At 42.1% G+C, this 26587-nt stretch overlaps 2 protein-coding genes across 7 annotated transcripts in view; both read right to left on the minus strand.

Annotated features, from left to right (window-relative positions):
- Positions 1–253: 253 nt before the first annotated feature.
- Positions 254–10850, minus strand: chrm4b (cholinergic receptor, muscarinic 4b). 3 transcript variants are annotated; one of them, XM_021319050.2, is made up of 5 exons: positions 10729–10850; positions 8058–8222; positions 6633–6741; positions 2360–3195; positions 254–1606 (listed from the first exon to the last, which is right to left on the minus strand). In XM_021319050.2, exons 4-5 carry the CDS (start codon positions 3188–3190, stop codon positions 1211–1213), a joined length of 1227 nt encoding a protein of 408 aa, XP_021174725.2. In that variant the 5' UTR covers positions 3191–3195; positions 6633–6741; positions 8058–8222; positions 10729–10850; the 3' UTR covers positions 254–1210. The 3 variants fall into 3 exon arrangements, with proteins under 3 accessions (XP_021174725.2, XP_021174726.2, XP_012722953.2); XM_021319051.2 differs by lacking the exon at positions 10729–10850 and adding an exon at positions 10076–10232 and having other exon boundaries at positions 254–1603; XM_012867499.3 differs by lacking the exon at positions 10729–10850 and adding an exon at positions 10076–10232.
- Positions 10851–17334: 6484 nt separating this feature from the next.
- The window catches only part of ambra1b (autophagy/beclin-1 regulator 1b), a 43449-nt gene continuing 34196 nt past the window's right edge, over positions 17335–26587 (minus strand). For 2 of the 4 annotated variants that reach the window (XM_036125596.1, XM_036125593.1), the window contains exons 16-18: positions 25466–25570; positions 21944–22125; positions 17335–17946 (exon numbers count right to left, since the gene is read on the minus strand). In XM_036125596.1, coding sequence (XP_035981489.1) covers positions 17465–17946; positions 21944–22125; positions 25466–25570 — 769 coding nt within the window. In that variant the 3' untranslated portion in view covers positions 17335–17464. Of the gene's footprint in view, positions 17947–19845; positions 19972–21943; positions 22126–25465; positions 25571–26587 lie in introns of all 4 variants that reach the window. The other 2 variants (XM_036125576.1, XM_036125587.1) reach the window with 2 other exon arrangements.

The raw sequence follows: 26587 nt of genomic DNA on the forward strand, positions 1-26587 counted from the left end.
CCTGATTCCTCCTCTGATTCATTGTTCTCCTGTTTTCCTTGGATTTAAGCTTTAGCTGATCAGAATAATCTTTGTTCAGTAGCTGGTAGTTTAACGCTCCCGTAGTCCTAAAAAGCCTCTAGAGGAAAAGACACGATCCTCCAGATCCGCCACAGTTTGACGTTTCATCATCAGAACTGAGGGAAAGTTTATTTTTGGAATTACAGATTATTGGTGAGACTTGTACAAATGAAGAAATAAATGCTGTACATTGTTTTGGTGAAAACGTCGGTGTGTTTTATTAAGGCAACACAGTTTATCCATCAGGTTGAAGACGCCTGATATTTCCTGATCGTTCCGTTCCCAAACCTGAAACAGCTTCTTGATTCTGATAAAGTTTCAGCACATATTCCCAGTCCAAAAGGGATTTTTGATTCATCCAGAAAAATCAACAAACAGATTCCTGATTCTTGGCCGCTCAGAATACGGATTGTGAAGAAATGTCAGCGCAGATTCTCGTGTCTACTTTCTGAACCGGTTCAGTCGGAGCAAATTCTCTGTTCTGGACAAGTTCTTCATTCTTTGGACGGATAATTGAGTCTGAACTGATTCTTTATCCTACGCAGACTCTGAAGAAATTCCTGAACATATTTTTTTAAGTCTGAAGAAAATTGTGATCGTGAACAAATTTCTAACTTCCCATTCCTAAATCTGAACTTTTAACCGATTATTTTAGTGTAAATCTTCGTATTCTTGACAGATTCCTGATTGTAAAGAGACTCCAGATTATTGATGCGTTTCAGATTGAACTGGTTGAACTGAGTCTTTCTGGGGAGAAAAAAAAAGTCAAATTCTAGATAGATTCCTAAACTTTTAAATTAACTTTAAAGTTTCAGCACAGATTAATGACTGAAAAGATGAGATTGACAATTTTAAACAGATTTCTCACAGATTTCTGATTCTGAAGAGATTTCTGAGGGACGTTTCCTGATTCTTGACAGATCAACGGTGCTGAACAGACAGATTTTGAGACATTTCTCATCACCTAAACTGATTCTGGATTCTGAAAGAACGGCCACCAGATTCCTGACTTCAAGCCGACTCCAGGCTGAACAGATTCCTGATCAGAAGCTCAAACAATTACTGATTTTGAACCGATTCCTTGACCGAAGCGGTCCCGATCGACGGTTCTCCAGAGGAAAAACCTGCTGGTCCACCTGCTGCGGTGGCGTCAGTGCAGCCTCCCGGCGCGGCAGCTCAGCAGGCAGCAGAAGGTCTTCCTGAAGGTGACGTTGCACAGGGAGTAGCAGCAGGGGTTGATGGCGCTGTTGATGTAGCACAGCCAGTAGCCCGCGCTCCACAGAGCGTCGGGGATGCGGACGTGACGGAAGGCAGCGACGACCGCCATGACGTTGTAGGGCGACCAGGTGAGGATGAAGGCCAGCAGGATGGCCAGGATGGTGTTGGTCAGCCTGCGCTCCCTCGCCATGACGCGGCGCCTCCTCCTCTCCTGGGACCTGAAGCTGGGACAGGAGGACAGCGCCGCGGAGGCCGAGCTGTGGAGGTCGGGGGTGGAGGACGAGTCTTCGTCTCCGGCCGCGTACGACGAGGCGTGGGAGAGGCGCTGCTGATGAGACAGACAGGTCAATTTGTGACGTCACGATTTTGCTTCAGGACTAACGAGCTGAGCCGGAGGTGAGGAGGAACTAGGGCTGAACAATTAATCGGATTTTCAATATAATCGCGATTTAAAAAAAACGCAATTTCCAAATCGCAGAGGTCTGCAATATTTGGCTATGTAACAATTAGTGAATTAGACACATCCATTAGGTGTTGGTAAAATGTTTAAAGTGGGTTTGCCTCCACATGGAAGGGAAGACAGTTGCAGCAGTGAGATAATCTAATTTTATTACTTGTTTTAGAGTTTATATAATCATACATAGCATTAAGTACAGGTCAATCAGTTTAATACATAGACTTGTTTGTTGGTTGCACTTTATGTTCAACAAGGATTGATGTCCAAATCAACTAAAAGCTATTCTCTTGAATAATATTCTGATTAATAGAAACATTAAAAGTTCTTGTTTTGAATAGTCCTTGTTTACAAACATCTTTATCTAGAGGACATTTTTGTTGCTTGTGGTTAACGCAGAGAAAAGTCAAAATTGCAATTTTGGTTGAAATATATCGTAGGCAGAACGCAATCATTTCTGCTCTGAGTTTAGATGCTGCGGGTCTTTTAGCAACTAATCTGCACAGCGAGGAAACAAAATGATTTGTTGTTTGTATATGTTTAAAAACACATGATAAATTAAACTGGGGGGGAAAAAAATTAGATTATTTTCCAAAATCATTCAGCCCTAGGAGGAACGCTACCTACCAGGCGTTTACAACTTCCAGGTGTTCCTCGCTGGTCCAGAGACAAACCCGAGGCCGGGCTGCGTCGTTTCAGGAAGAAGTCTTTAACGGAGGGACGGGTGATCCTAAGCGTCTCCTGTCCCGCCTGCAGGCCGCTCAGCCTGCGGCGGCTGGCGGCCGACAAGCGGCTGTACAATCCCATCATGGCGAGCGCCGGCAGGTAGAAGGACGGCAGCGTGGTTCCCAGAGTGACGGCCGGGCTCGCCAGCAGGTGGATGTAGCACTGTCCGTCAGGGATGACCCGCCGGCCCCCGGCGCTCTGCCAGCACAGGATGGCGGGGGCCCACAGGAGGAAGGACAGCAGCCAGGCGGCGCCGATCATCAGGCCCGCCACGCGGCCCGTCCGTCGCAGCGGGTAGCTGAGCGGCCGTGTCGTGCACAGGTAGCGGTCCACGCTGATGAGCAACAGGCTCAGGACGGAGGCATTGCTCACCACGTAGTCCAGGACGAGCCACGCGTCGCAGAGCGCGGCCCCCAGGGGCCAGCGGCCCCGCAGCCGGTACACGGTGTACACGTTCATGGACAGCAGTCCGATGAACAGGTCCGCCGCCGCCAGACTCAACAGGAAGTAGTTGTTGACCGTCCGCAGGTGGCGGTTCACTTTGATGGACAGGATGACGAGCGTGTTGCCAAGGACGGTGAGGATGCTGAGGGAGCCGGTTGCCATGCCGATCAGAACCAGCTCAGCGGTGCTGTACGGATGCCACGCTCTGATTGGAGCCTGGGAGGAGGTGTTCGGAGAGGGGCGGAGCCAGGCAGAGGCGTTGAGGGTGGGGTCTGCCGTCGGTCCCATGGTTCCTGCAGAAACACACACCAGACCAAACGCTGCGTTCACCTGAGAGCGTTGTGGATGCAAAGTCAGAAGACGTTGATGCTCGCTACTATTAGCAATATAAGCTCAAAGACAAGTACGTAGTTTACAGCACTTTTTTTCCGTAGTGAAGACGTTTCGCTTCCTCTCCAGGAAGCTTTCTCAATTCAAAAAGTCTGGAGTAATGTGGAGTAACAAGCTTTATACTACTGCCTAACAAAGGCCTTGTAATGGCTTAGATAACATGCAAATTTAATGACCATGACCTGGATGACTGAGAATCTTCACCAGCATATTGCACGCCAATTTGGGAAAGACACCCCGGGAGTAGTGCGTGAGTATGATAAATTACTTAGAAAAATTGCAGATTATAGGAACCATCTTCGTTTTAGGTTGAATTTGCATGTTATCTAAGCCATTACAAGGCCTTTGTTGGGCAGTACTATAAAGCTTGGTACTCCACATTACTCCAGACTTTTTGAATTGAGAAAGCTTTCTGGAGAGGAAGCGAAACGTCTTCAACTACGAAAAACAAGTCCAGTTGCTTTGTTTTTAATTTTTTTGGAATGACCATGACCTGGATGACTGAGAATCTTCACCAGCGTAGTTTACAGCACCATTAGTTTAATATGAGACAAACCTCAGCGCCGCCCAGTTTATAGCAATCATTACATTTTATATGTGGACCCTGGACCTTGGTAGGTCAGTCAGCTCCAACTTTCCCAGCTGGAATTCCAACTTTAGGGGCCTGCTTGTTCCTTTTCTAAATGGGAACTCGGAAAATCCAACTTCCAAAGTCCAGAGAAAGTCCCCCATTGTGTGCAAACTAAAGGTGTTGACTAGGGCTGGACAATGATTCAATAACAATATACATCGATGATAGAAAAAAAGGGTCAATAAAAAGTTTAATAGAACAGTTTTTCTTTCTTTGCATTCTAGCCATGTAGGTTAATTGATCCAGAACAGATTACTGTATCAATGTGAGCTTCTGTGCTTTCTGTGTCTCTGCTCTGTCTTCTCTAAGCCCCAGTGGGTGGAGGCAGATGAGCGTTCACACTGAGCCTGGTTCTGGTTCTGCTGGAGGTTTTCCTCCCTGTTAAAGGGGAGTTTTCCTCTCCACTGTCGCTTCATGCATGCTCAGTATGAGGGATTGCTGCAAAGCCATCAACAATGCAGACGACTCTCCCTGTAGCTCTACGGTTCTCCAGGAGTGAATGCTGCTTGTCGGGACTTTGAAGCAATCAACTGGTTCCCTTATATAGGATTTTTTTTTTTTTACCAATTTGTATAATATGATTGAATTTGACTTTGTTAAGTGCCTTGAGATGACATGTTTCATGAATTGGCGCTATATAAATCAATTGAATTTAAATTGAATTGAATAAATATTAGTCATTACATCCTCCCAGCCAATCACATCACAGACCCAGGAACCAAGCCCCGCCCCCTTCAAAGAGTTCAGAGAACAGACGTTTTTTCTTTTCTTTCTTTCTTATTTAAAAACGTGCAGTTTTGGTAAAACGTTGTTTGAATAAAAGTTGAGTTTGAATTCAGTGTTTGTGTGTCTGTACCTAAAAATAGGTTGCTAAGCAACAGCATAAAATGGTCAGGGCTGCACTGATAATTATCAATATCGTAGGACTGGACGATATATGAAAAAAGCATATCAATAAAATAGAAATCATATTGCTTAGTGACTTATTTTTAGATACAGACACAAACACTGAAATCAAACTCAGTCCTTCATTCAACCAACTTTTTACCAAAACTGCAAGTTTAAAAAGAAAAGAAAAAAAAAGAAATAAGAACGCATGCTCTCTGAACTCTTTGAAGGGGGCGGAGCTTGGTGACGGAGTTCCTGGGGCTGCGTTTGTGATTGGTTGGGAGGATGTAATGATGTAATATTAACCTAAATGGCTAAAATGCATAAGGAAGATAAACATTTATTGTATTAAACTTTTTATTGACCCTTTTCGTCTATCCATCGATATCTATTGTTATTAAATTATCGTCCAGCCCTACGATATCGATCCAATATGATTTCTATTTTATCGATATGCTTTTTTTCTATATCGTGCAGCCCTAGTGTGCTGCACAATATAGAAAAACTTGCTGTACGTCTTTTACCATGCAAGACTTAAGTTTAAAATATAATCTGAGAGATGAAGTGCACACAGCCCCTCATCAACTTCAGGGGTGGCAAACTAGTGTTTCTATAGCTATTGGCTCATTAGTGACACACAGAGGGTTGGAAAACAGTTACTGAAATTGTCTTTGAAGTCTTCTGGTTAATTCTGAGGGAACTGGGTCTTCACTGGGATCTCCTCTCTGCAGGAAAACCCCCAAAGGTGGGTGTCCAGGGGGCTTCCTGATCAAATCCCCAAACCACGTCCATTGACTCCTTTCGATGTGGAGAAGCGGAGGCTCTACTTTTTGCTCCACCCAGATAATGGAGCTCCTCATCCTATCTCTAAGGCTAGGCGGGAGGAACCCCATTATGACTATAATGATAATTATTAATGCTAATAATAACAACTCTTTACTTCAACAGCCAAGAGCACTAAACTAATAGATTTAAACAGGTCAAACCTCCTTAAAAAACACTGAATAACAATATTCTGATCATTTGCTCCTGAGCTGATACACCTCAGTGTTTTGGCTCTTTTACACTAAGGTGAGATCCAAAAAGCTGTCTGAGTATCTGAGACCTTCAGTAAGAAGGTTGTAGCATCTCATTTTTGGTAAGAGAATGAAAGAGATCTAAAAAAAATTTTTTAAATCAGTTGGTTCCATGTCCAGAAAATGGTTTACTAGTGATGGGCATCCAGAAGAACTGCGAACATGCAGTTCTGGCTGTCCAAGCGAGTTTATCCCTGAAAGCAGACAGCAACATGCTAAGAGAAGTCCCTCATATGTCGTCCCTGGACCTACAGCAGGTTGTTGGTACCGTTATGAAAGTGAATCAAGAGATATTACACAAGTTTAACTTTCACAGCAAAGAGGACATGGACAAAGACCAGGACTTTTGCAATAATGTTCTCTAAAGAGACCTCAATTAAGTCTAAAAACCTAGACAGCAGAGGAGCATAAAATGGTCAGGGCTGCACTGGAAATATGTTTTGAATTTGTTGATAATTATCAATATCGTGGGGCTCGACGATATATAAAAAAAAAAACATATCAATAAAATACAAATCATATTGATCGATAATTATCGATAATTATCAACAAATTCAAAACATATAGTGTAATGTAATGTTACCTTATTCCACCCAGAATCTGACTATATTCCATAAGCTGTATGCAACGAAATTTCGTTCTGTATGCACTCTGTACATACAAAATGACAAATAAAGTTGTCTAAGTCTGAGAGGAGATGTTTGGTATGAACCAACGCGGCGTTTAGGGGGAAAGAACCTCCTACCTGCAGTGAAGGGCGGAGCTGGAAGTGTCACGGTTCGTCCAGGTCACCATCACAGAGTCCACCATCAGTTCTGCCGCGCCTCAGAGGGAGTTTGACAAGATGAGACCATCTGTGAGAAGAAAGGAAAACAAAGCTCAGGCTGCAGATGTTGCATCTAGAGCAGGGCTGTCCAAAGTGGAGCCCGGGGGCAATTTGCGACCCTTGGATTGATTTTGCGCCCCCCCAATGCAATTCAAGATTGATTTGGCCCACTGGCACAAGTGGTTTGATGCAGATGGAGAAAATATCATAACTGGAAATGTCTTTTACTAACCACATTTTTTATATTTTCTTTCCGTTTTATAGTAAATAAGACCACATCTATCCAATGACTTTTACTCAAATGCAGACTTTGGTGCATTAAAACCTGCATTGAAATATTATTTATAACAAGATGGCTAAATACAGGAATTGTTTTTTTTTTTAAAGACAAACCGAAATCCTGTTTTGATTGCTGAAAATAGACCTTTGCAAACTGTGCAACCATCTTTTAATGAGGCAAACATGAAAACCCCCTTTTTAAGTTTTGGGTTTGATATGATTAACACTTCCCATTTCTACAGAAAATCTGACTAATTTGTTTAATTAAAATATTGCATGCCCATATTTTGCGGAGCAGGTCAACAAAAATTTTAAAATCACAATATAGTGTTTGGGTGATTTTAATTTGTTTTTAAAGTGCATTTTTGGCCCACCGGTACTTTTGACTTAACAATTTTGGCCCACGTGAAGAAAAGTTTGCACACCCCTGATCTAGAGGCTACACCATCTTTCTTAAACTCCAAGAGGATGTTCGAAGCCCGTTAAGATCCGACAAGCCCCAGAAACCCCGTTAAAACCATGGATCTCACGCTGATTTGCTGTAAATATTCTAACATAAAAACTCTAATTCTCTACTAACAATGTTCTTATTTTATTGTGTTAATCTGTGCTGCAAAACAAAAAGGCAGATTTACCTTAAGATGAAGACATTATCGAATACTGCAAATAAGTTTAAGTTCTAGATATTAGACACTAGGTGGTGGAAATCAAACTAAAAAAAAAAAAAGTCTGGATTTTACTTCCATGTTGAGAGAAATGGGTCCAGGTTCTTATCTGTTATCTCCCCCTGATCCGGTTCTGCTCCTATTTACACTAAAAGACACCAAGTTCCTTTGGACCGTGTCTTCAATTTAGACTATAAAGTCAATATGTTATAAAATGATTAATGCTTATGGAGAATTTCACAGACTATAAAATAAATAAACCACTCAGAAACTGCAGTTTGGGGTTCTGCTCTTCATTAAAACATTTTCCAGGTCGTCTCTCTGTAGTTTGACTTCAGGCTGACATTTTCTACGTGTGGAAAATTAAATAAAAAAAGCAGACCAAGCAGTAAAATCTTACCTCTGATTCTGGGGCTGCGGCTGCTCAGGACGATCATCCTCGTCTTCACTCAGAGCGGCTTAAGTGGAGCCGAGGAAGAGCTCGTCCCTCCTCATCGCTGGAGACCCTCCCCGTCAGCTGCTGATGCCTGACTGACCTCAGATCAGCCTCACCAGGGCTGCATCGCTGGAACGAGGAGGAACTTTATGTTCATTTCACATCATTATGTTGCTGAACTTTTACAATCCATTTAAATCTAAAAGTACACAACTGAACGTTTACTGCATTTTTGCACCATTATTATTTTGCACTGCCAACATTGAACCTTTCAAATTAATGCCTTTTATTGCACTATAAACATGGTGGAACATTCTTCTGCACACTTTTTTTAAAAACTGTTTTTCTCCTGCACTGTTACATTCTTATCACTGCTGCACTATATATTGTAATGTTATTTTATTCCATTTGCAACCTCATTGCACTGTCGTAAGCTGTAGGCAACAAACATTTGGTTTTGTTTGCACTCTGTGCATACAACATGACAATAAAGTTTGTCTAAGTCTAAGGAAGCATCTGGTGATCCAACAGCAGCGGCAGAGCACGTGAAAAATATTAAAAGAGCTGAACATCTTCCACCAGCTCATTCTGGAGGATCCCAAAGCGTTCCTGGGCCAGACAGGATATATCGTCCCTCCAGGAAGTTCTGGGTCTCCTGCCAGTGTGAGGTAACCTGACTCTCGCCAGATGTATGTCGCTCCACCTAGCTTCACTCACATACATCTGGGACATCTCCATCAAAAATCCTTGCATATGATTCGATAAGCCACTTGTCTGTCATCTTTATCGACGTGCTATTTCAACCACTCACACCGAAGCTAACCCGTGACGCTGATGAGAGCGACGTAGGAAAGGGCCTCCTAACATGGTTCATGCTAACCGCTCCGCCACGGGCGCACCCCGGAAAACAAAACTTGCCAAATCCGGTCGGGAGAAGGGCGAAAACATCGTTTCCACCAACAAAAGCCTTCAGAGCCGTTCTCTGATGTTCTTTTAATGAAACAATATCAGGTAGATTGGACAACACGGAAGGAAATAGCAGCATCAATGTTAACGCGTGCTTCCTCAACGAGCCGACATTGTTGTCTGAATCAAAACAGTCTCACGTCATGGTCGCTTCTCCACTACGTCACATCTATGCAACTCCAGCCCTGCGTCCTGATTGGCTGGACAATAAAATGGGTTGAAGAAATCACTCTCAATGGGAAGATGTCCCAGATGGATGTGACTGAAGCTAGGCAGAGCGATATCAATCTGGCTAGAGTCAGGTTAAGTGTGAGGCGCCCAGGGGTTACAACCAATAACCTGCTAGGCAGCTGAATTTTAGGCTATTTATGTAGGTGTTCATGTAAGAAACAAAGACTATGGAAACTGGGTTTGTGTTGTAGAAACCTAGAGCGAATATAGAGCTTGGAATAAATTCTGAACAAATTAACATGCCGTTATCTTTAATTTCAATTTTATTTTGCATAACAAAATATAACTTAATTAACTTTATTCTTAAAAAAAACAATCTTAATGCTAACAGAAATCCCAAAACAAAAGTAATAGTTTTTTGCATAAGGTGTGTGTAATCCCTAATTATACTGTTTAATGTTATTTCTACATGGTAACAATTATGAATGCTTTTCAAATAAGGTTCTTTTATCTTGATTTTTTTTGTTGTTGTTGTATTTTTAGGAAGCAGCAAAGCACATTTTTAATTGATATTTTTCCAAATATTTGACCAGAAAAATACATAAGATGGTCAGGATACAGAGTCTCTAAAGAGAATATTTCTTATAACGTCTGGTTGCTTCCCTGCTGATAAATGGCCGTTTATAGTCAAATTAAACGGTACTTGGGTCCAAAGACGGCGCAGAACGGTTTGTTGTTGTAAATGGAAACGACAGAAGCTGGAGTTGCGTCAAAACCTCCACAGAAAATTTAAAACGCGACGAAAATTCAGCGGGTTTATTTTTTTTAAACATTTTTATATTTACCCAAAGCGCAGCATTTATGGGGTGAAAATCTATATCCGTTGTTCTTGTCCTTTAACCTCCGGGCAATTTCTCTGATCTTCATCTGCAGAACATTTCTCCTGATGGTTGAACTTCTGAGGGATCGATTCCATCCACAGCTCTGAAAAGTACGGAGCCCGGGAGAGCTCACTTTAAGTGATATTTTTTTTCAGGTCGTGATAATTTGTGAGCACGTTTTCTTTTAATTGAGCCCTTGAATTAATAAAACTTATTCGAGCACACGTTTTAATTATTCGTGGGTGCGTTTTGGTAGATCGAGATCTCGAATATACTATAAAGTGCTCATGTTTACATGTGTCAAGACAATATTGAGTGCACGTTTTACAAACTGTGGCCACGTTTAAGTAGATCGTGCACACAATGTTCTATAACCATGTTCACTATATTGTGCTCTCGTTTTAATAAATTGTGCCCTCGTTTTACTATGCTTAAAATGAGAGCTCAATTTAGTAAAATGAGCTCACATTATAGTAAAACGAGCGCACGTTCTCTCAACATGCAAACATTTTGCGATGACCCCTCTAGGGCTCCGTAGTAAAGTTAAATAAATGTCAAAAAGTATTTGTTTTAAACCCGAGTGCAGCGGCCGCTGACCCACACCTGAACACACTCACCTGAGCCGTGGCTGATGCTCCATGATCCATCCCTCTGATCTTCTGGTTCTGCAGACGTTCCTCACATTGCTGCTGTTTTCCTGCAGGAACCTCCACCTGTCGGCTCTGACCCACCAGCACAGGAATCCTGATGCTCTCACATGGGACTTTTACTTTCCCACACTGACATTTTAAATATTTTTTTCAGACCTTTTAGGGCAAGGGTTCCCGAAGTGGGGGTCAGGAGATGATCCAAAACTTCTGACTTTACAACGCCAGATATTTTCAAGTTATAACATTGCAAATGTATGCCTTTAATCATGGGGGAAAGAAATTTATGTCTTTGACATCAGAAAACATCCAAGTTTTTTCTTGCAAATATGGGAAATTATTCTCAAAATAAATTTTTTTTAATGTGTTTGGAAATTAACTTCTCTGTGGCCAATAATTTATTTTCTTTAATGTACGATGACCTTGATAAAAAGTGTGGAAATTACAAAAATAAACATCAGGTGTACAAGAATAAAGAACATTACGAGAATAAAGTCCTGACAATAATTTGATGATTTGCTAATAATGTTTAGTCTTTTTGTTTTTTCCTTAATTCTGAAACCGATTATCAACATTTCTCGTTTTAACACAGAAAATTACTGTATTTTTCCAATTTTATGACTATATTTTCATAATTTCCAAAAAAAAAAAAACCCAAAAAACTAAAAAAGCCCCCGGCCAAAATGGGGTCTCCGGTCTCTGGCCCTCTTATTTTGGGGATCACAGGCTGAGGCCCAGCTTTAGTGCATAAAATAATAAATCACCCAGTCGATTCTGCTCTAGAAATCACGAAACAATGCTGAAGTTGGCTTCTGGTTTCAGAGTTTTATTTTTAGTAAAATCTGGATTGCAGGTTTCGGCACTTAAATCCAAATTCTTCACAGCACATTTTTCGATACTTCATTCCTGTTTTGTATGAGCTGAGAAATTGGGAGTTTCGTCAGTCTGAAACAGACCCAAGCTTTAAAACCACCTACAGAACTGGCCCAAAATCTAATGGGCCAGATGCTGAAAAAGAATTAAAATTTTATTTTTTAGTGTTTATCTGTGGATTGTTTCTCATTTAATCAAATAACTGACAGAAAAAAAATCATCTTGCAATAGGGGTACTGCAGAGACCCCTACTTGGGGATTTTCATGGCACACAGATTGCAACACAACAGACTTGTGATGTTGACAAGCAGCAGGTTAACATCTTGGACTTAGGGTTGCACAATTATGAGAAAATACATAATTTTGGTTTTATAATTTTCCACAAAACCTTATCATTGCATAATGTTCTCCAAGAGCTTCAACATCCTGGCCAGCGAGGAACTAGAAGGGGCAGGCAGGTCCATTACGGCAACACGTCACACTTGAAATATTTCCTACCAAATCTTGCATTGGAACCCAGAGATTGTGATCTGAAACTTTGTGCAGCGACTGCTCGATGCCATCCTGTCCAAATGGACAGAAGTCTGAAGAATGTTTCCAACCTCTTACTGCATCTGTGCCATTTAGAGGTATGCCAGCGTAACTAATAACGGACCAGTTGGAGTAAATTCAGTATAATTTAGGAGCCCTTAAACCCGAACAGACAATCTGCAGCATGTTTCTCTCTTAAATGAAGCCCCAACTGACATTAACTCATCACACTTTTCCTTTAACATAGAAAGTAGTCCTGACCCAGTGCCACTGTTTGTTTGTTCTGTCATCAGAGACCTATTACACAAAACCAGGATAGAGGATTAAACTAGGATTGTCCAGATATCCTGGCTCAATTAAGCCTGGACTCAGCAGCACATCAGTTAACATGCTGATTTATTCTGTGCAGCTAGCCTGCTGCAGACCAGGCTAACAGGCAGGATTAGTTAATCCTGATAACTTCTCTGTTCAGTCACTAATTACACTGATCACAAACCAAATGGGTTTTGTCAGTGATTGTTTCCTTATCTGTGTTTTGGTTTTAAAAGGCAGCATTAAAATACCACTTATACACATTAGTATTCAGTCAAGTGCTATTATTCTTTTAAATTATGATGGTAGCCTATATTATTAACTTTATTATTATCCATGTGGGCGTTGTTAATGTTCAACTGCGTTTTTCAAGACTGCTGTTTAACAGAATAACCTTTAATAGACTATTGCATGTGTTGAGGGGATTAGATGATGGCTGAAGAAGTAAAGGTGTCAAAGTCTGGTATTACACCATTTACCAGGAAATTCTGCGACTCTAGGGGGCGCTGTTTAGCTGACGCCTATAAAACAAACCCTCATTTGCACATATTTACCCTCATTTGCACAAAATACGGATCTCAAAGCCACAAAAGGGAAGAAAACTACACAAACCATAAGCTGTTTTTTTTAAACAGTTGTTAAGGGAATTTTATGTTTTTTGATATATTTTTTCATGAAGAATAGGCCATTTAATTGCATATCAGGTATGGAAGTAAAACATTTTTTTCAAACACACAAGTATACAATAAATGACAATATATGTCCTTGTAACATAAATAAATAAATAAAAAAAAGTCTGAAAAAAGGGTGTATTGGCAGAAGCAATAAGCTTATAATGCCCACCCTCCAAAACCAATTTACATTGGACTACAAAAGAAAATCCTACATTACGTTCTTTCAATGTTTTAGAGTCGATCCTTAATATTGAAAAAGCAAACAATATTTGTATTAATAATTAATGCCAGTATTAAAATCTGATATAAGGTGAACATTGTTTTGCAAAGACTGCTGAATAAGTTTCATCCTTTATACTGATCTACTGCTTTAAGGAGTTATGGGTCAGAGAAACAGCGCCCTCTAGAGTCAGAACCTGATAGATCAGAGACAATGGGTCAACATTTATTTATTTTTTGCCCCATAAGTAGCTCCAAACAAATGTTTTCCTTTATAATAGCAGCACTGTTTCCTTTCTGGAGTCGGATGAGCTTCAGTTCCTCATAAGGCTCCATAAAGAGATGCACGCGCAGCATCAGTAAATCTGTGATTGACCTCATGAAATAATTTCCCTCTGGGATTAAATCATTTCCCTCTGGGATTATTAAAGTATTGCTGATTCTAATTAGGGCTGAAAAATTAATCGCATTTTCAATATAATCGCGATTTAAAAAACCCCGCAATTTCCAAATCACAGAGGTCTGCAATTTCTGGCTATTTAACAATTAATGGATCAGAAATGTCCTTTAGGTGTCAGTAATATGTTTAAAGTGGGTTTGCCTCCACATGGAAGGAAAGACAGTTGCAGCAGTGAGATAATCTAACTTTTGTACTTGTTTTAGAGTTTATATAATCATACATAGCATTAAGTTCTGGTCAATCAGTTTAATACATAGACTTGCTTGTTGGTTGTACTTTATGTTCAACAAGGGTTGATGTCCAAATCAATTAAAAGCTGTTCTCTTGAATACTATTCTGATTTATAAAAACATTAAAAGTTCTTGTTTTGAATAGTCCTTGTTTACAAACATCTTTATTTAGAGGCCATTTTTGTTGCTTGTGGTTAACGCAGAGAAAAGTCAAAATTGCAATTTTGGTTGAAATATATCGTAGGCAGAACGCAATCATTTCTGCTCTGAGTTTAGATGCTGTGGGTCTTTTAGCAACTAATCCACACGGCGAGGAAACAAATCGATTTGTTGTTTTGTATATGTTTAAAAAGACATGATAAATTAAACTGGGGGGAAAAAAATAACATTAAATCGCAATATTATGATAAAATCGCAATTAATTGTTTTCCAAAATCGTTCAGCCCTAATTCTAATGGTCTTTTGTTGACAGATCCTTTAGCTAGATAACTTACACCTGGCTTGACTTAGTCGCGTTTCCTGAGCCTGGATTGCCTTTGTGAAACGGATGAAGCTGGGAAACATTGATCACACCATGTCAAGCCTGGCTTTAGCACTAAATAATAATAATAATAATAATAATAATAATAATAATAATAATTATTATTATTATATTTAGTGCTTATCCTGGATTTCCAAAATCGGCTTTTGTGAATTGGGCCTCTGAAACCAAGTCAGCTGTTGCAGAATTGTGTTGGGAGTCTCTTCCTGTGAAAGGCAAGGCATTTCTCTCCACTGTCCCCGCATGCTTATTTATAATACTAATAATACTACTACTACTACTACTACTACTACTACTACTACTACTACTACTAATAATAATAATAATAATTATTATTATTATTATTATGATGGCTCCAGAAGATGATTGACTCGATCCAATCACCCGGGGCTACTTAGATTGACGATATTTGAGTTCATGAACTAAACTTGACTGCAGTGCATCCCAACCAGGACAGAACCGGGATGTTGCGTTATTTGAGCTGATGAGCTGGAGAACATTTCTGGTTTCAGCGGCTGGCAGCTGCTGGGACTGTCGGTCCGATCAGCCGGACGAGGAGGTTGGACACAAAACATTCACATCACAGAAAAAAACTCTCAAAGCTCTTTAATTACATCACGTCTAAAAGTCAAAGAGTCGCGTCGGAGCCGTCCAAAACTCCACAGTGGGTTCCCGACACAGCAGTACCGCTCGGTTTTTACACTCATCCCTCCATAACCTGAACACACACACACACACACACGCACACACACATCACAGAGAAACTGGATCACCAACCAAGTCAGCTGAGGAGATGCTTTCAGACCATAATGAACCGTGATCGGTGCGGCTCCGCCCGGGTCCACAGACAACAGACCCAAACTTGCAGGTTGAGAACTCAAACCAGACGAATCCGGCCCCCCAAAAAAACCCCAACATTTTATTTGTGGTTCAGTGGCGGGCGCGGGGAGGAAGAGGAGGTGGGATGAAGGTTGTGGAGGAGAGGCGTCAAACAGCAGGATGTGAGACAGACTGAAAAGTCCTCTTCCTCTTTACGCCCGCAGCGTACGATCTTTGGCCCAGACCCGTTCAGGGATGCCGGGGGAGATGCGTTACGTTTCCTGCAGAGAAAGTCGGCATCAGAACCGGGGGTTGGATCGACGAGCAGATGTAGCAGGAGCCTCCGGAGACCACAGATCTCTGCTGGACCTCTCAGGTGTTACGTTCTTTTGTTTAACAGAAAGGCTGTGGGGGATTATTCTACCTGTCAGCCATGTTTATGAAAACAAAGTCTGTAAACGTTCCCCTTCGGTCCGGATGAACGAGGACGACGACAGCAGTTTGGTTCTGAAACATTAAAACGATCGACATCTCTCTGTCCTTTTTTCTCCGGTTTTACCAGAGAAGACTCAAAATCCCATGATGCTTAGCTTCGCTGCGGTTTTAACCTGGTCTGGGCGCTCCGGTTAGGAGAGGTTATAGAAAGTGTTATGGAGCAGCGTCTGACCCGCCGCGCGCCTCCAGGTGTCAGCAGCTGAAAACCCCGGAAGATAAGCGATGTCTGCGGGACGATCTGAGAGCTGATCGGGGGGTTCGCCTCACAGAACCGACGCTCAGGTGACGCACCTGTGGAGACGACCTAAGACAGCATAGAAGCAGCACCTGAGGAGAAGACCTCTGCAGGAACAACCACCGCACCTCAGTCACATGATCAGGCAGGACGTCGGTCCATGATTCGCGATTGGCTGGAGCTAAAACACACCAAGCTGAATTGTCTTTTTTTTTTTTTAATGTCCTAACATCCTTCGTGGAAAAAAACTAAACAAAACAAAAAAAAAGAAACAGTTCTCAGTAGTCTGGAACCTGAAGCACCTCAGAACCAGAGCCGGGTCCAAAACCCGACGCATGACTTGTTTTTTTTGAGTAATTTTGGGGAAAAAGGAAATGCCTCCAGGAGATCAGAGTCAAGCCGTGGTTTCTAACTTAGACTCAAAGAGCTTGGAGACAATCAGCAGCAGCTCCGAGCGGGCGGACGGTTCTGGTCCAAAAAGCTCCTGATCCGGTCCTCCTTCCTGTGATCCGTTTAAAGCGGACCGGGTCAGGAGTTCCCCCAGGCTTCCTGAACAGGTAACTCCAGTAAAGCCTGGGGAAGTCTGGATGACAGAGAGGGACGGATCAGGTTTTTTTTTTTTTTTTACCAGAACCGTGAGCCCACGTGACGGATGAAATGTGAAGTCATTCATTAAAAACACACACACACACACACACTTCTGTTCAGGCTCATGTAGCATCGAACACACCGTAGTGCAACTGTGGGTTTTAAGGAGGCGCCGGGGCGGGGCTGTGGGGGGGGGGGCGGGGCTACAACAGTCCTCTGGTCTCACCCTCAGCGGGAAACGGTTGCTCTCCTTCTTTAAAAAAAAACAAAAAACAAAAAAAAAAGTAATTTTTTCACTGATCTGCAGCAGATTCAGTCTCACCTGTCCATCCAGTCTGCAGTCAGAACTGTCCACCTGTCCTCTCTCATGCCCCGCCCACCCCCGTCCTCTCACAGGAACACCCCCCCCCCCCCCCATCTCCCCGCCACCGCCGCCGCCCGAAGCCCACCTCAGAGTCACACCCGGGACAGAAACTCTCTGCTTTACAGAGATGGCACTTCATCGCATGGGAACGAAGCGGATCAGTCAGGGAGGGGGGGAGGGGTTGGGGGGGGGGGGCTGTTTCTGATGAGGAATGATCACCGTTTAGCTCGGCTTACGCCCAGGTCTCTGGGTTCAGGGGCGACGCGGTGAGGCGGGGCGACGCGGAGCCGAGCAGCACCTGGTTCTGTGAGAGCGAAGGCTCAGAGCAGCAAACCGGACTCTGCTTCTCTCGGCCAATCAGACGACTACCTGCTGTACGGGTTGCCGGGGTAACTGTTGGGCTTGTCTCCGTCGCCGGGGAGGGGGTTGTGAGAGGATGAGGAGGAGGAAGAGGAGGAGGAGGAGGAGGAGGGACCTGGCGGGGGGTCGTCGGTTCGTCTTCCGTCAAACACGTCGTCCATGTCCAGAGAGACGGCCGAGGGCTGGGGCCCCCCCCGCAGCACCTGGGAGCCCCACATGGGCGAGAGCTGCTCGGAGGGGCCTGCCGCCTGCAGGGGGCGGAGCGGGTAGGGCTGGGGGTCCGTTTGGGGCCTGGAGGCCCCGGGGCCCGTCTGGGAGCCTCGATGGATGCGGTGGCTGACGATGATGTTGTTCCCGAAGCCGCCCATGGACGCCATGGTGGTGCTCTGCTCCCTCTGGACCACGGCCGTCATGCCGCCCTCCGCGATCAGCCGGCGGATCCGTGCCAGGGCGTCCTCTGAGCCGAACTCTCCGGACTCAGCTGGACCTGGGTGGGGGGGGAGAAACGACTTGTTTTAGGCCCTCGTTCTGACCCCTGGACCCCTGGCAGAGCTCAGGAAAGACGACAGCTTGTTGCCCCGATGTGATCCGTGTGCAAAAAGTCCAGTTCTGAACCCGGCACCTTCCCACAGAACCCACAGAACCCACCATAAGATCAGCTCCGTGTTTGTGGACCACATCACAGCTCTGCAGGACCACAACACAACGACTTAAATAAAACGTGGTTGCATAAAAAAAATAAAATAAAATCTTAACGGCTCTACACATTTTTACACTTTTCTATAAAATATCTTTATAATAATGTAACAAATAATCGTATCTTAAATAAGGGGCATGAAAAATTCCACCTCTACACCCATTTGATGCCGGAGAAAGTTCAGCCAAAGCGTAACTTTTATTCCCCGGACATCCGGGGAAGTTAAAGCTTGGGTCGGCAACTTTTCCTCAAGTATGCCCAAGTCCCTTTTTGAATAACTGCGCATGTGAAAGACCGTCTTACCTGCTTTTCTGCTCTGCAGGGGCGTTGTGTGAAAAAGAAATCTCCTAAATCCTCTCTGGTCTTATTTCTTTCTACTGAGGACTTCGTCTTCTTCTCATAAACATAAACGTGGTTCGCATTTTCAAAGCCTACGGTGAGAGCAGCGGAGCTACGATGAACGACTAACCGCTAAGCTAACTGCTAAGCTAACTGGGGTAGATAAACACATGGGCCGGTGTAGGTACCAGATTGGCTCGCATACTGAGAAACGGCCTAGAAGTGCGCAGCCAGCAAGTGGAAACCAGGAAGGAACGAGCACGCACACTGGCGTTACGTGAGCGTGTCAGAATGATCGTCATGTGGGACGACCAATAGACGAGGAGATTCCCCCTTAAGGGACAATGAGGGGTGAGAGGAGGACCAAAACTCTGACAAATCCACGTCTTTCGGACTGAATGGCAGGGCCTGCTAACCTGACTCTCACCAGATGCATGTATGTCGCTCCGCCTAGCTCCACTCACATCCATCTGGGACCTCTCCATAGGAATTGCCTTTATTGAAGGCTGGGCCTTATCAAAAATCCTTGCATATAATTGGATAAGCCACTTGTCTGTCATCTTTATCGACGTGCTATTTCAACCAGTCACACCGAAGCTAACCCGTGACGCTGTGAGAGCGACGCAGGAAAAAACAAAACTTTTTTTTTTTAAATGTATTTGCAGCTCTAGTGGTACGCGTTTTATTGACAGTGAGCTGACAGGAAGAGGGGGGAAGACAGGCGGCAAAGCGCCGCGGGTCGGAGTCGATCCCGGGCCGACAAGGACTAAAGGCCTCCTAATATGGTTCGTGCTAACCGCTAACCAGAAAACAAAACTTGCCAAATCCGGTCGGGAGAAGGGCGAAAACATGGTTTGCACCAACAAAAGCCTTCAGAGGCGTTCTCTGATGTTGTTTTAATGAAACAATATTAGATAGATTGAACAACACGGAAGAAATAGCAGCGTCAATGTTAACGCTTGCTTCCTCGATGTGAGCCGCCATTGTTGTCTGAATCAAAACAGTCTCACGTCACGGTCGCTTCTCCACTACGCCACATCTATGAAACTCCAGTCCTGCGTCCTGATTGGCTAGACAATAAAATTGGTTGGAGAAATCACTCTCTATGGGAGATGTCCCAGATGTATGTGAGTGAAGCTAGGCGGAGCGACATAAATCTGGCGAGACTCAGGTTAAGGGCCTGCAGCTCCCACAGAACATTTTTTAACCTAATTTTTGTGAATACATAATGTATTTACTACTTTCAGGGCAGAAGGACGATTTTACCCAGTATAACAAAAAGTGTTTCTGAACAGGACGACCAACCATTTGGTGTTAAACGGGTCTGTAAACTGAGGGTGTAGCAGTTACCGGCTGCAGGACCGCTGGAGTCTGCAGAAGCTTCGGTCTGGACTCCATCCTGAGCGCCGCTGCTCTCAGACGACTCTGGAGGCGCCTGAGCTGCTCGACTCGTAGACGGCGTTTCAGCGATCGCACCTGAGAGATGACATTTGTGATGAACATACCAGGACTTCATCAGCCTGAATCTGTGTTCGCAGCATTTCTGCAAGAAAACCCCCCAGCGGAGAGCTAAAAAGATGCGGTGCTGACAGAACCGGCTGGTGATGCCCAGCGGGCCGAAGGTGCCGGTGTAGGTACCAGATCGGCTCGGGCGCTTCCTGATGACGTCATCATATGGCAAATCCACTCAAACAAACTACATTATGTTACAAATCAATTTTATTTTGTTATTTACGGTTATTTTCCAGTAACTTAATCGAGTCATGAAAACTTTTAGCATCTTTTTGGAATGCTTCTGTGGTAGTCTGACAATTTAATCGGTAATTTTGCAGGGTCAAAGTTACATCTTAAGAGATATTTCCTTCCTCCAATTTTTTTTTTTTTAAGTTGTGAAGGGAAAACAAAACCATAAACTCTTTTAATGTTTAATAAAAGTCTGCAGCCAGTATAATTTTATCACAGCATTCATCACTTTAAAATCAATAACGTTTATTCCTCTTTTTTCTACTGATATTACTATGTCGTTCTTTCTGATCACATGTTTTTTATTATTCCAGATGAAATTGTGATGAATTTGATTAATTTTTTATTGTAGTACTTGGTATATTTAAGATATATGCTGGATAAATTAATCTGGCTATCCCTTCCGTTTTTGTTAACAATATTCTTTCAAAAATTGAGCCAACTGTCAAATATTTGTTGATTTTTTTTGTAAAATGGCTTGAATATTTGTTCTATAATTTCCAGTGTGGTCCTTATTAATCATTATACCTAAATATTTTACCTCATTTTTATCAATTAAAGTGGGTTGATTATTTTGAATTGCTAAGATTTCATATTTTTCTATGTTCATTTTTAAGCCTGAAGCTTTTGAGAAAAAAGAAACCGCTAAATTAACTAAATAAAATTGATTCGTTACAAAGGCAGACCGCGGGCTCAATGTAGTTTGTTTGAGTGGCGTTGCCATAATGTGACGTCATCGGGAGGCGCAGGGACCATTGGAGAATTTCTTCGTAAAATTGTCCGTTTACAAACCTACACCCCGCTAGAATTACGTTAGAAAGTTGTCCAGACCAATCACAATGTTTTGCGTAATTGTGCTAACGTTAAACCAATCATGTATAGTGATGTCATCAGAAGGCGCAGGGCCCCGAGTCAATCTGGTACCTTTAACGTTTAAACGTACCTTTTAACGTTTATTCCTCCTTTTTCTACTGATATTACTATGTCATTTGTTCACATGTTTTTTATTATTCCAGATGAAATCGTGACAATATTTTTCCAAAAATTGAGCCAACTGTCAAACATTTGTTGATTTTTTTGTAAAATGGCTTGAATATTTTAGTGTGGTCCTTGTTAATCATTATACCTAAATATTTACCTCATTTTTATCAATTAAAGTGAGTTGTTTATTTTGAATTGTTAAGATTTCATATTTTTCTATGTTCATCTTTAAGCCTGAAGCTTTTGAGAAACAAGAAACCGCTAAATTAGCGAAATAAAATTGATTCGTTACAAATGCAGACCGCTGGCTCAATGTAGTTTGTTTGAGTGGTGTTGCCATAATGTGACGTCATCGGGAGGCGCAGGGACCATGGAGAATTTCTTCGTAAAATTGTCCGTTTACAAACCACAATCCCACTCTCAAATAAAACCTACACCCCGCTATAATTACTTTAGTAAGTTGTCCAGACCAATCATAATGTTTTGCGTAATTGTGCAAACGTTAAACCAATCACGTATAGTGATGTCATCAGAAGGCGCAGGACCCCGAGTCGATCTGGTACCTACACCAGAACAGAAACAGAACGCGTTTATCTGGATGGCCTGACAGTCACAGCCATGCTAATTGTTTCCTGGTGAAACAGCAGCTGACAGGAAGCTCTGTGCTGGGAGCTGAAAATGAAGCGAAAACACAGAATAAAGCTAAAGGAGGGTTTGTCCGTACCGGCAGGCTGCTGCGAGGTGCTGGGCTCTGACAGGTCCGTCTGGGTCTCGGCGTTCTGCAGCTGGATGATCGGCGTTTGGGTGCCCTGTGATGTCACCGAAGGGGCGGGGTTTCGGGGCTGCAGCCCAATGGCGTTCATCAGTCCCATGTCTCTGTCAAGCCTCCAGCCAGAGCGGTTTGGCCTAAAAAAGGACAATAATTAGAAAAATGCTAGCTTTAGCAGTTTGGCAAACTGGCAGAGACAGAACCCAAAAAGACTCGCAGCGTTCCCTGCAGTGAAACATGGTTCAGGTATCGACCCAAGGGGCTGAATACTGTTCAGATTTTGTTTTTTAAAGAGCGACTTCATAATTATGTACAACTTGGGGAAAGTTTATAACCTAAAATCCCGTCAAAATACACCAAAGTTTGTGGCTGCAACGGGACAAAATGCGAAAAAGCAGAAATTCATAAATGCGCTGTAAGGAAACGCCGCCATGTTGTTCCATCAGGGGCGGATCCAGGATTTTTCAAAGGGGGGTGCGCACGTAAGGGTCATGTCAAGACAATGTGAGGCTAAATGACCATAGAATGCCATCTTTACTCTTCCACACTACCCTAATTATTCATCTATGGGTTTTTGAATTGATAATCATTTTAATGGATGAACATAAGTGGAATTAGCATGATTATATTATTTTAATTGAAAAAGAATTTTTAAGACAAAATTTCTTGGTTTTTACAGCATGCACAAGGTTAAAAAGTAGTTTGAAGAAAGAATTATCCTTAAAAAAATATTCTTATCAACAATTAATCAAACAAAGATTTTCTTTATTTCCAGAAATTATATTTATTTAGTAAAATGGACGTAGCTGTACCTCGTAACAGGTATAACTGACAGAAGGTGAAGAATCATAGAAATGTTTGGGTAGCACTTCATATTTGTTATCCTTAGAATTTCAGGGAGAGAGCTGAGTTTTTCCACTGATGATGACCACTTTGTGTGCCACAACTTCATTTCCTGCCTGAATGTTGATCCTGATGGTAGATCATCTTTATATGATGTAAAGATCTATTTCTCACTCTCATCGTTCATCATATGCAAGTTGCTTTGAAATAGTTTTAATCGCGTTGTAATAACGCGAGACCTGAGCTGTGAGCAATTCAAATTCATGCTCGGACAGACCTGGCTGCAGAAACAAATTACAGGAGGGCATTACACTTTTCAGGGGGGCACACCTTAAAAAAAAAAAAAAAAAAAGCATTTTACATGCTTTAGGCTGAACAGTGGCTCTGTGACATCTCCTACAGTGTTAAGAAACAAACTCTCAATAAAATCCCAAAATCTAAAAAAATCAAACAAAAAGATATAGTTTATTCAGTGTTACCAAATTAGGCAGCTTTCCACCCAATTAGGCTTCTTTTGAACACAATGAGCTAAAATAGGTTATGGGCTGGTTGTAAAAATTTGGGAAGCTTTTTACATTTGTTGGGCTTTTAGAAAGAATTACTAACAAAATATATATCACAATGGTTGTCCATGTCTGGAAAAAAAACTAAAACCATTTTAATAAAATGCCATCTCATTGAACTCATTTTACTGGTCAATTTATTTTTTAAATGAGTCGAATCTGACATCATCAATGAATAATAGATATTATGAATAATATTGATTGTTATAATAAAACAAGAAAATAATAATGGTTAATCAAGTGTCACTATGAAATGGTATTGGTCTCTGTAAATCCCCCTAGAGGGGTTGAGTTCTACTAAAAGAAAAATGTTTTATTGAGCTCTATAAGACAAATTAAGTTTATATTAAGGTAAGGTTTTTTTTCCCGGTTGATATATCATGGTTGTTAAAGTGATTTTGTGTGTTATTTGGTTGACTGATTGTACATTTTGTGTACATAGTGGCATGTTCTCATGTGTTTCATACTTCTGCGCTTTTAACATAAGAGAGCTTGAGATTTGGGCTTGTTTTTTTCTTTTTAGTTGGGCAGGTTTTATGCTGGTTTGAGATGGAACCTAACAGTGAGATACAGCAACCTGTAGAGCTGTCTTGACTCAAAAGTCAAGCATTAGCATACATAAACATGAGCAATGGTGTCAGGCTGAACACTGACTGAAATAAAAATTCATACTAGAAGAGGTTCTGTAATTACAGCAGCTAGGAGCACAAGAATAAGAACAAAGCAGAGTTGCCTTCTACCTGAAGTAACCCAAGTTTCTTCAGTTTGGCAGTTTTACTCCTGAGTTTTGCTCCTTGTGCTGCTAGCTGTCTAGCTAACCCTCCTAGCATCAATGTTTACTCCAGTGTTGACTTCAAACAGACGTTTCAAACAGAAATTAATAGCGCTGCTTCCAGCTCGTTCTCGCTTGCTTCTTTGTCTCTTCTTCTAATTGTTTGGTAATCACACCGAATATCCATCCCGCTCTACCAACACCGACGGTGACCACAGCCGAGCCACCACGCCGCCGGCTTCGCTCTGAAAGCTATTTGTATGACCAAGTGACCCGCCCCTCTCCAGCTGTAATTGGCTAGCATGTTGTCTTCAGTCGTTGATTTGATTGGTTGAATTGTTTGATTGACACATCAAAGATAGTACGACCAGAGCGATGGCCACTCTGAGGTAAAAAAAAAAAAAAAGTACAGCTTCCGCCCAATGCCCGTCCGCTCTAAAAAAATCATTTTCGTCTCCAAAAGGGGGTGCGCGCGCCACCCGCGCCCCTGCCTGAATCCGCCATTGTCCATGTTTATAGGGTTAGACGACGCCACACCAATGGAATAAGATTTTTGCACTTAAAATAGGAAGAACTCATCTCCATCGTCTTATTTCAAGTGCAGTTTATCTAATTATCTTATTTTAGGGGTAAAAATACTCATTCCATTGGCAAATAGTCTTATTTACCTGCTCAAATCAAGGAAAAATACTTTAATTTCAAGAAAAAATTATTATATTTATATAATAAATATAATCTAATTATATAATATAATTTATATATATATATATATATATATATATATATATATATATATATATATATATATATATATATATATATATATATAATATAAGTATTTTTCCTTGATTTGAGCAGGTAAATAGGACTATTTGCCAATGGAATAAGATTTTTGCACTTAAAATAGGAAGAATCCATCTCCATCGTCTTATTTCAAGTGTAGTTTATCTAATTATCTTATTTTAGGGGTAAAAATACTCATTCCATTGGCAAATAGCCTTATTTACCTGCTCAAATCAAGGGCAAATACATTAATTTCAAGAAGATTTTACTTATTTTTAGCAGTGTATTGCTTCTGATGCAAAATTCAACTTTACACTAATGTGACTCGCTAGTTTGAGTTCTGATCCAGAATCATATGCCTTAACTGTCCGGTTCTGAAAGCCAACTCTCTAAATGTTTCTGTTTTCTTCACCCAAAACCACCTGGATGATCGCCAACCGTCAGCGAGACAGTTTCCTGGAGAGAACGTCCTCTGGCCAAGAGACAAACAGGTTTACAGCGGGACAAAGTTCTCACCCTGGTCTGTCAGCACCTCGGGTCCGGCTGGTCCCACTGTTGTTGACGGAGAACAACGGCTCGCTGCTGGGCTCTGCAGGACTCTCACCATCACTTCTGTAGAACCTGAACCACAAACAGACAAGATACGCATCTTGACTTAATTCACTTCCATTCAGGAAGTTTCCTGTGTGGAGGAGGGACGTCTTCGTGGAATCGCTCGGATCACGGCCTCATTAGCTGCTCCGAATGGGCTTTCCCAATTAAAGTCCTTCCTGTGCGCTCGTTCATTAGGGTAATAACGTTACGTTGGGGGATGGCGGGCCCTCGCTGTTGAAGACGGACCAACAAAGAAAGGCTGAAGGTGGAGTCATGTTGTTAAAAAGCCGTTTCCATTCGGTTGATGGAGGATCAGAGACGTTAACGAGGCTAAATTTATCACCGCGGAGATTAAAAGAGGGGCGTTCAAACTTTCTGCCCCAGGGGCCCGAGACTATTAGGATGAAAGAAATCGAGGGCTACAAAATGTTGATTTTTTTAATTAAGGATGCAACAAATGTAAAATGTTTCATCTAGGCCTGTGGAAACTAAATGCTGCTTCTTCACCACTTAAAAATTAATTAAAACATGAACGTCAAGACAACAAAGTCTGAACACATGTACATATGTTGTTTCACTGTTTCAGTATGAATGGTGCAGCTTGGAGGACCCACACTGCGACACAACCCTGTTATTAGGCTGTCTGTGAAGCTAATAGCAGCTAGCGCTAGCTTACAGCTCTGTAGTCCGGGCGGTTTACAACTTCTCTGATGCACGGAAGCTTTATGCTGCTCTGAAACATCCGCGTAATACTGTTAGCTTAGCACGTAGCACCGCTACTCTCAGTAGGATATTTCAGTTATCCCACCTATTTTATTATTGTTTATTTTTTTATTTAACAAGCCAGAAACGCACTGTTGTCTTTTACCTGTTTAATGTATGACCTTAAATCCATATGTATATAAATCACCATAATACATCTGGATTGCACTGTATATACTTCATGCACCGTTTCCCTCCTTTGTGCACCTTCTGTTGATGTGCCGATGTGACACATGAATTTCTCCATTGTGAGATCAATAAAGTTTTATATTATCTTATCCT

Source organism: Fundulus heteroclitus, chromosome 2, assembly GCF_011125445.2.
Source record: "Fundulus heteroclitus isolate FHET01 chromosome 2, MU-UCD_Fhet_4.1, whole genome shotgun sequence".
NCBI classification, from domain to species: domain Eukaryota; kingdom Metazoa; phylum Chordata; class Actinopteri; order Cyprinodontiformes; family Fundulidae; genus Fundulus; species Fundulus heteroclitus.

Excerpts from the sequence above, each read along its gene's own strand:
- chrm4b (XM_021319050.2), bottom strand. The coding sequence starts at position 3,190 with ATGGGACCGACGGCAGACCCCACCCTCAACGCCTCTGCCTGGCTCCGC. Across the intron at positions 1,607-2,359 it reads CTGGAAGTTGTAAACGCCTG|CAGCGCCTCTCCCACGCCTC; the intron begins GTAGGTAGCGTT and ends CTGTCTCATCAG.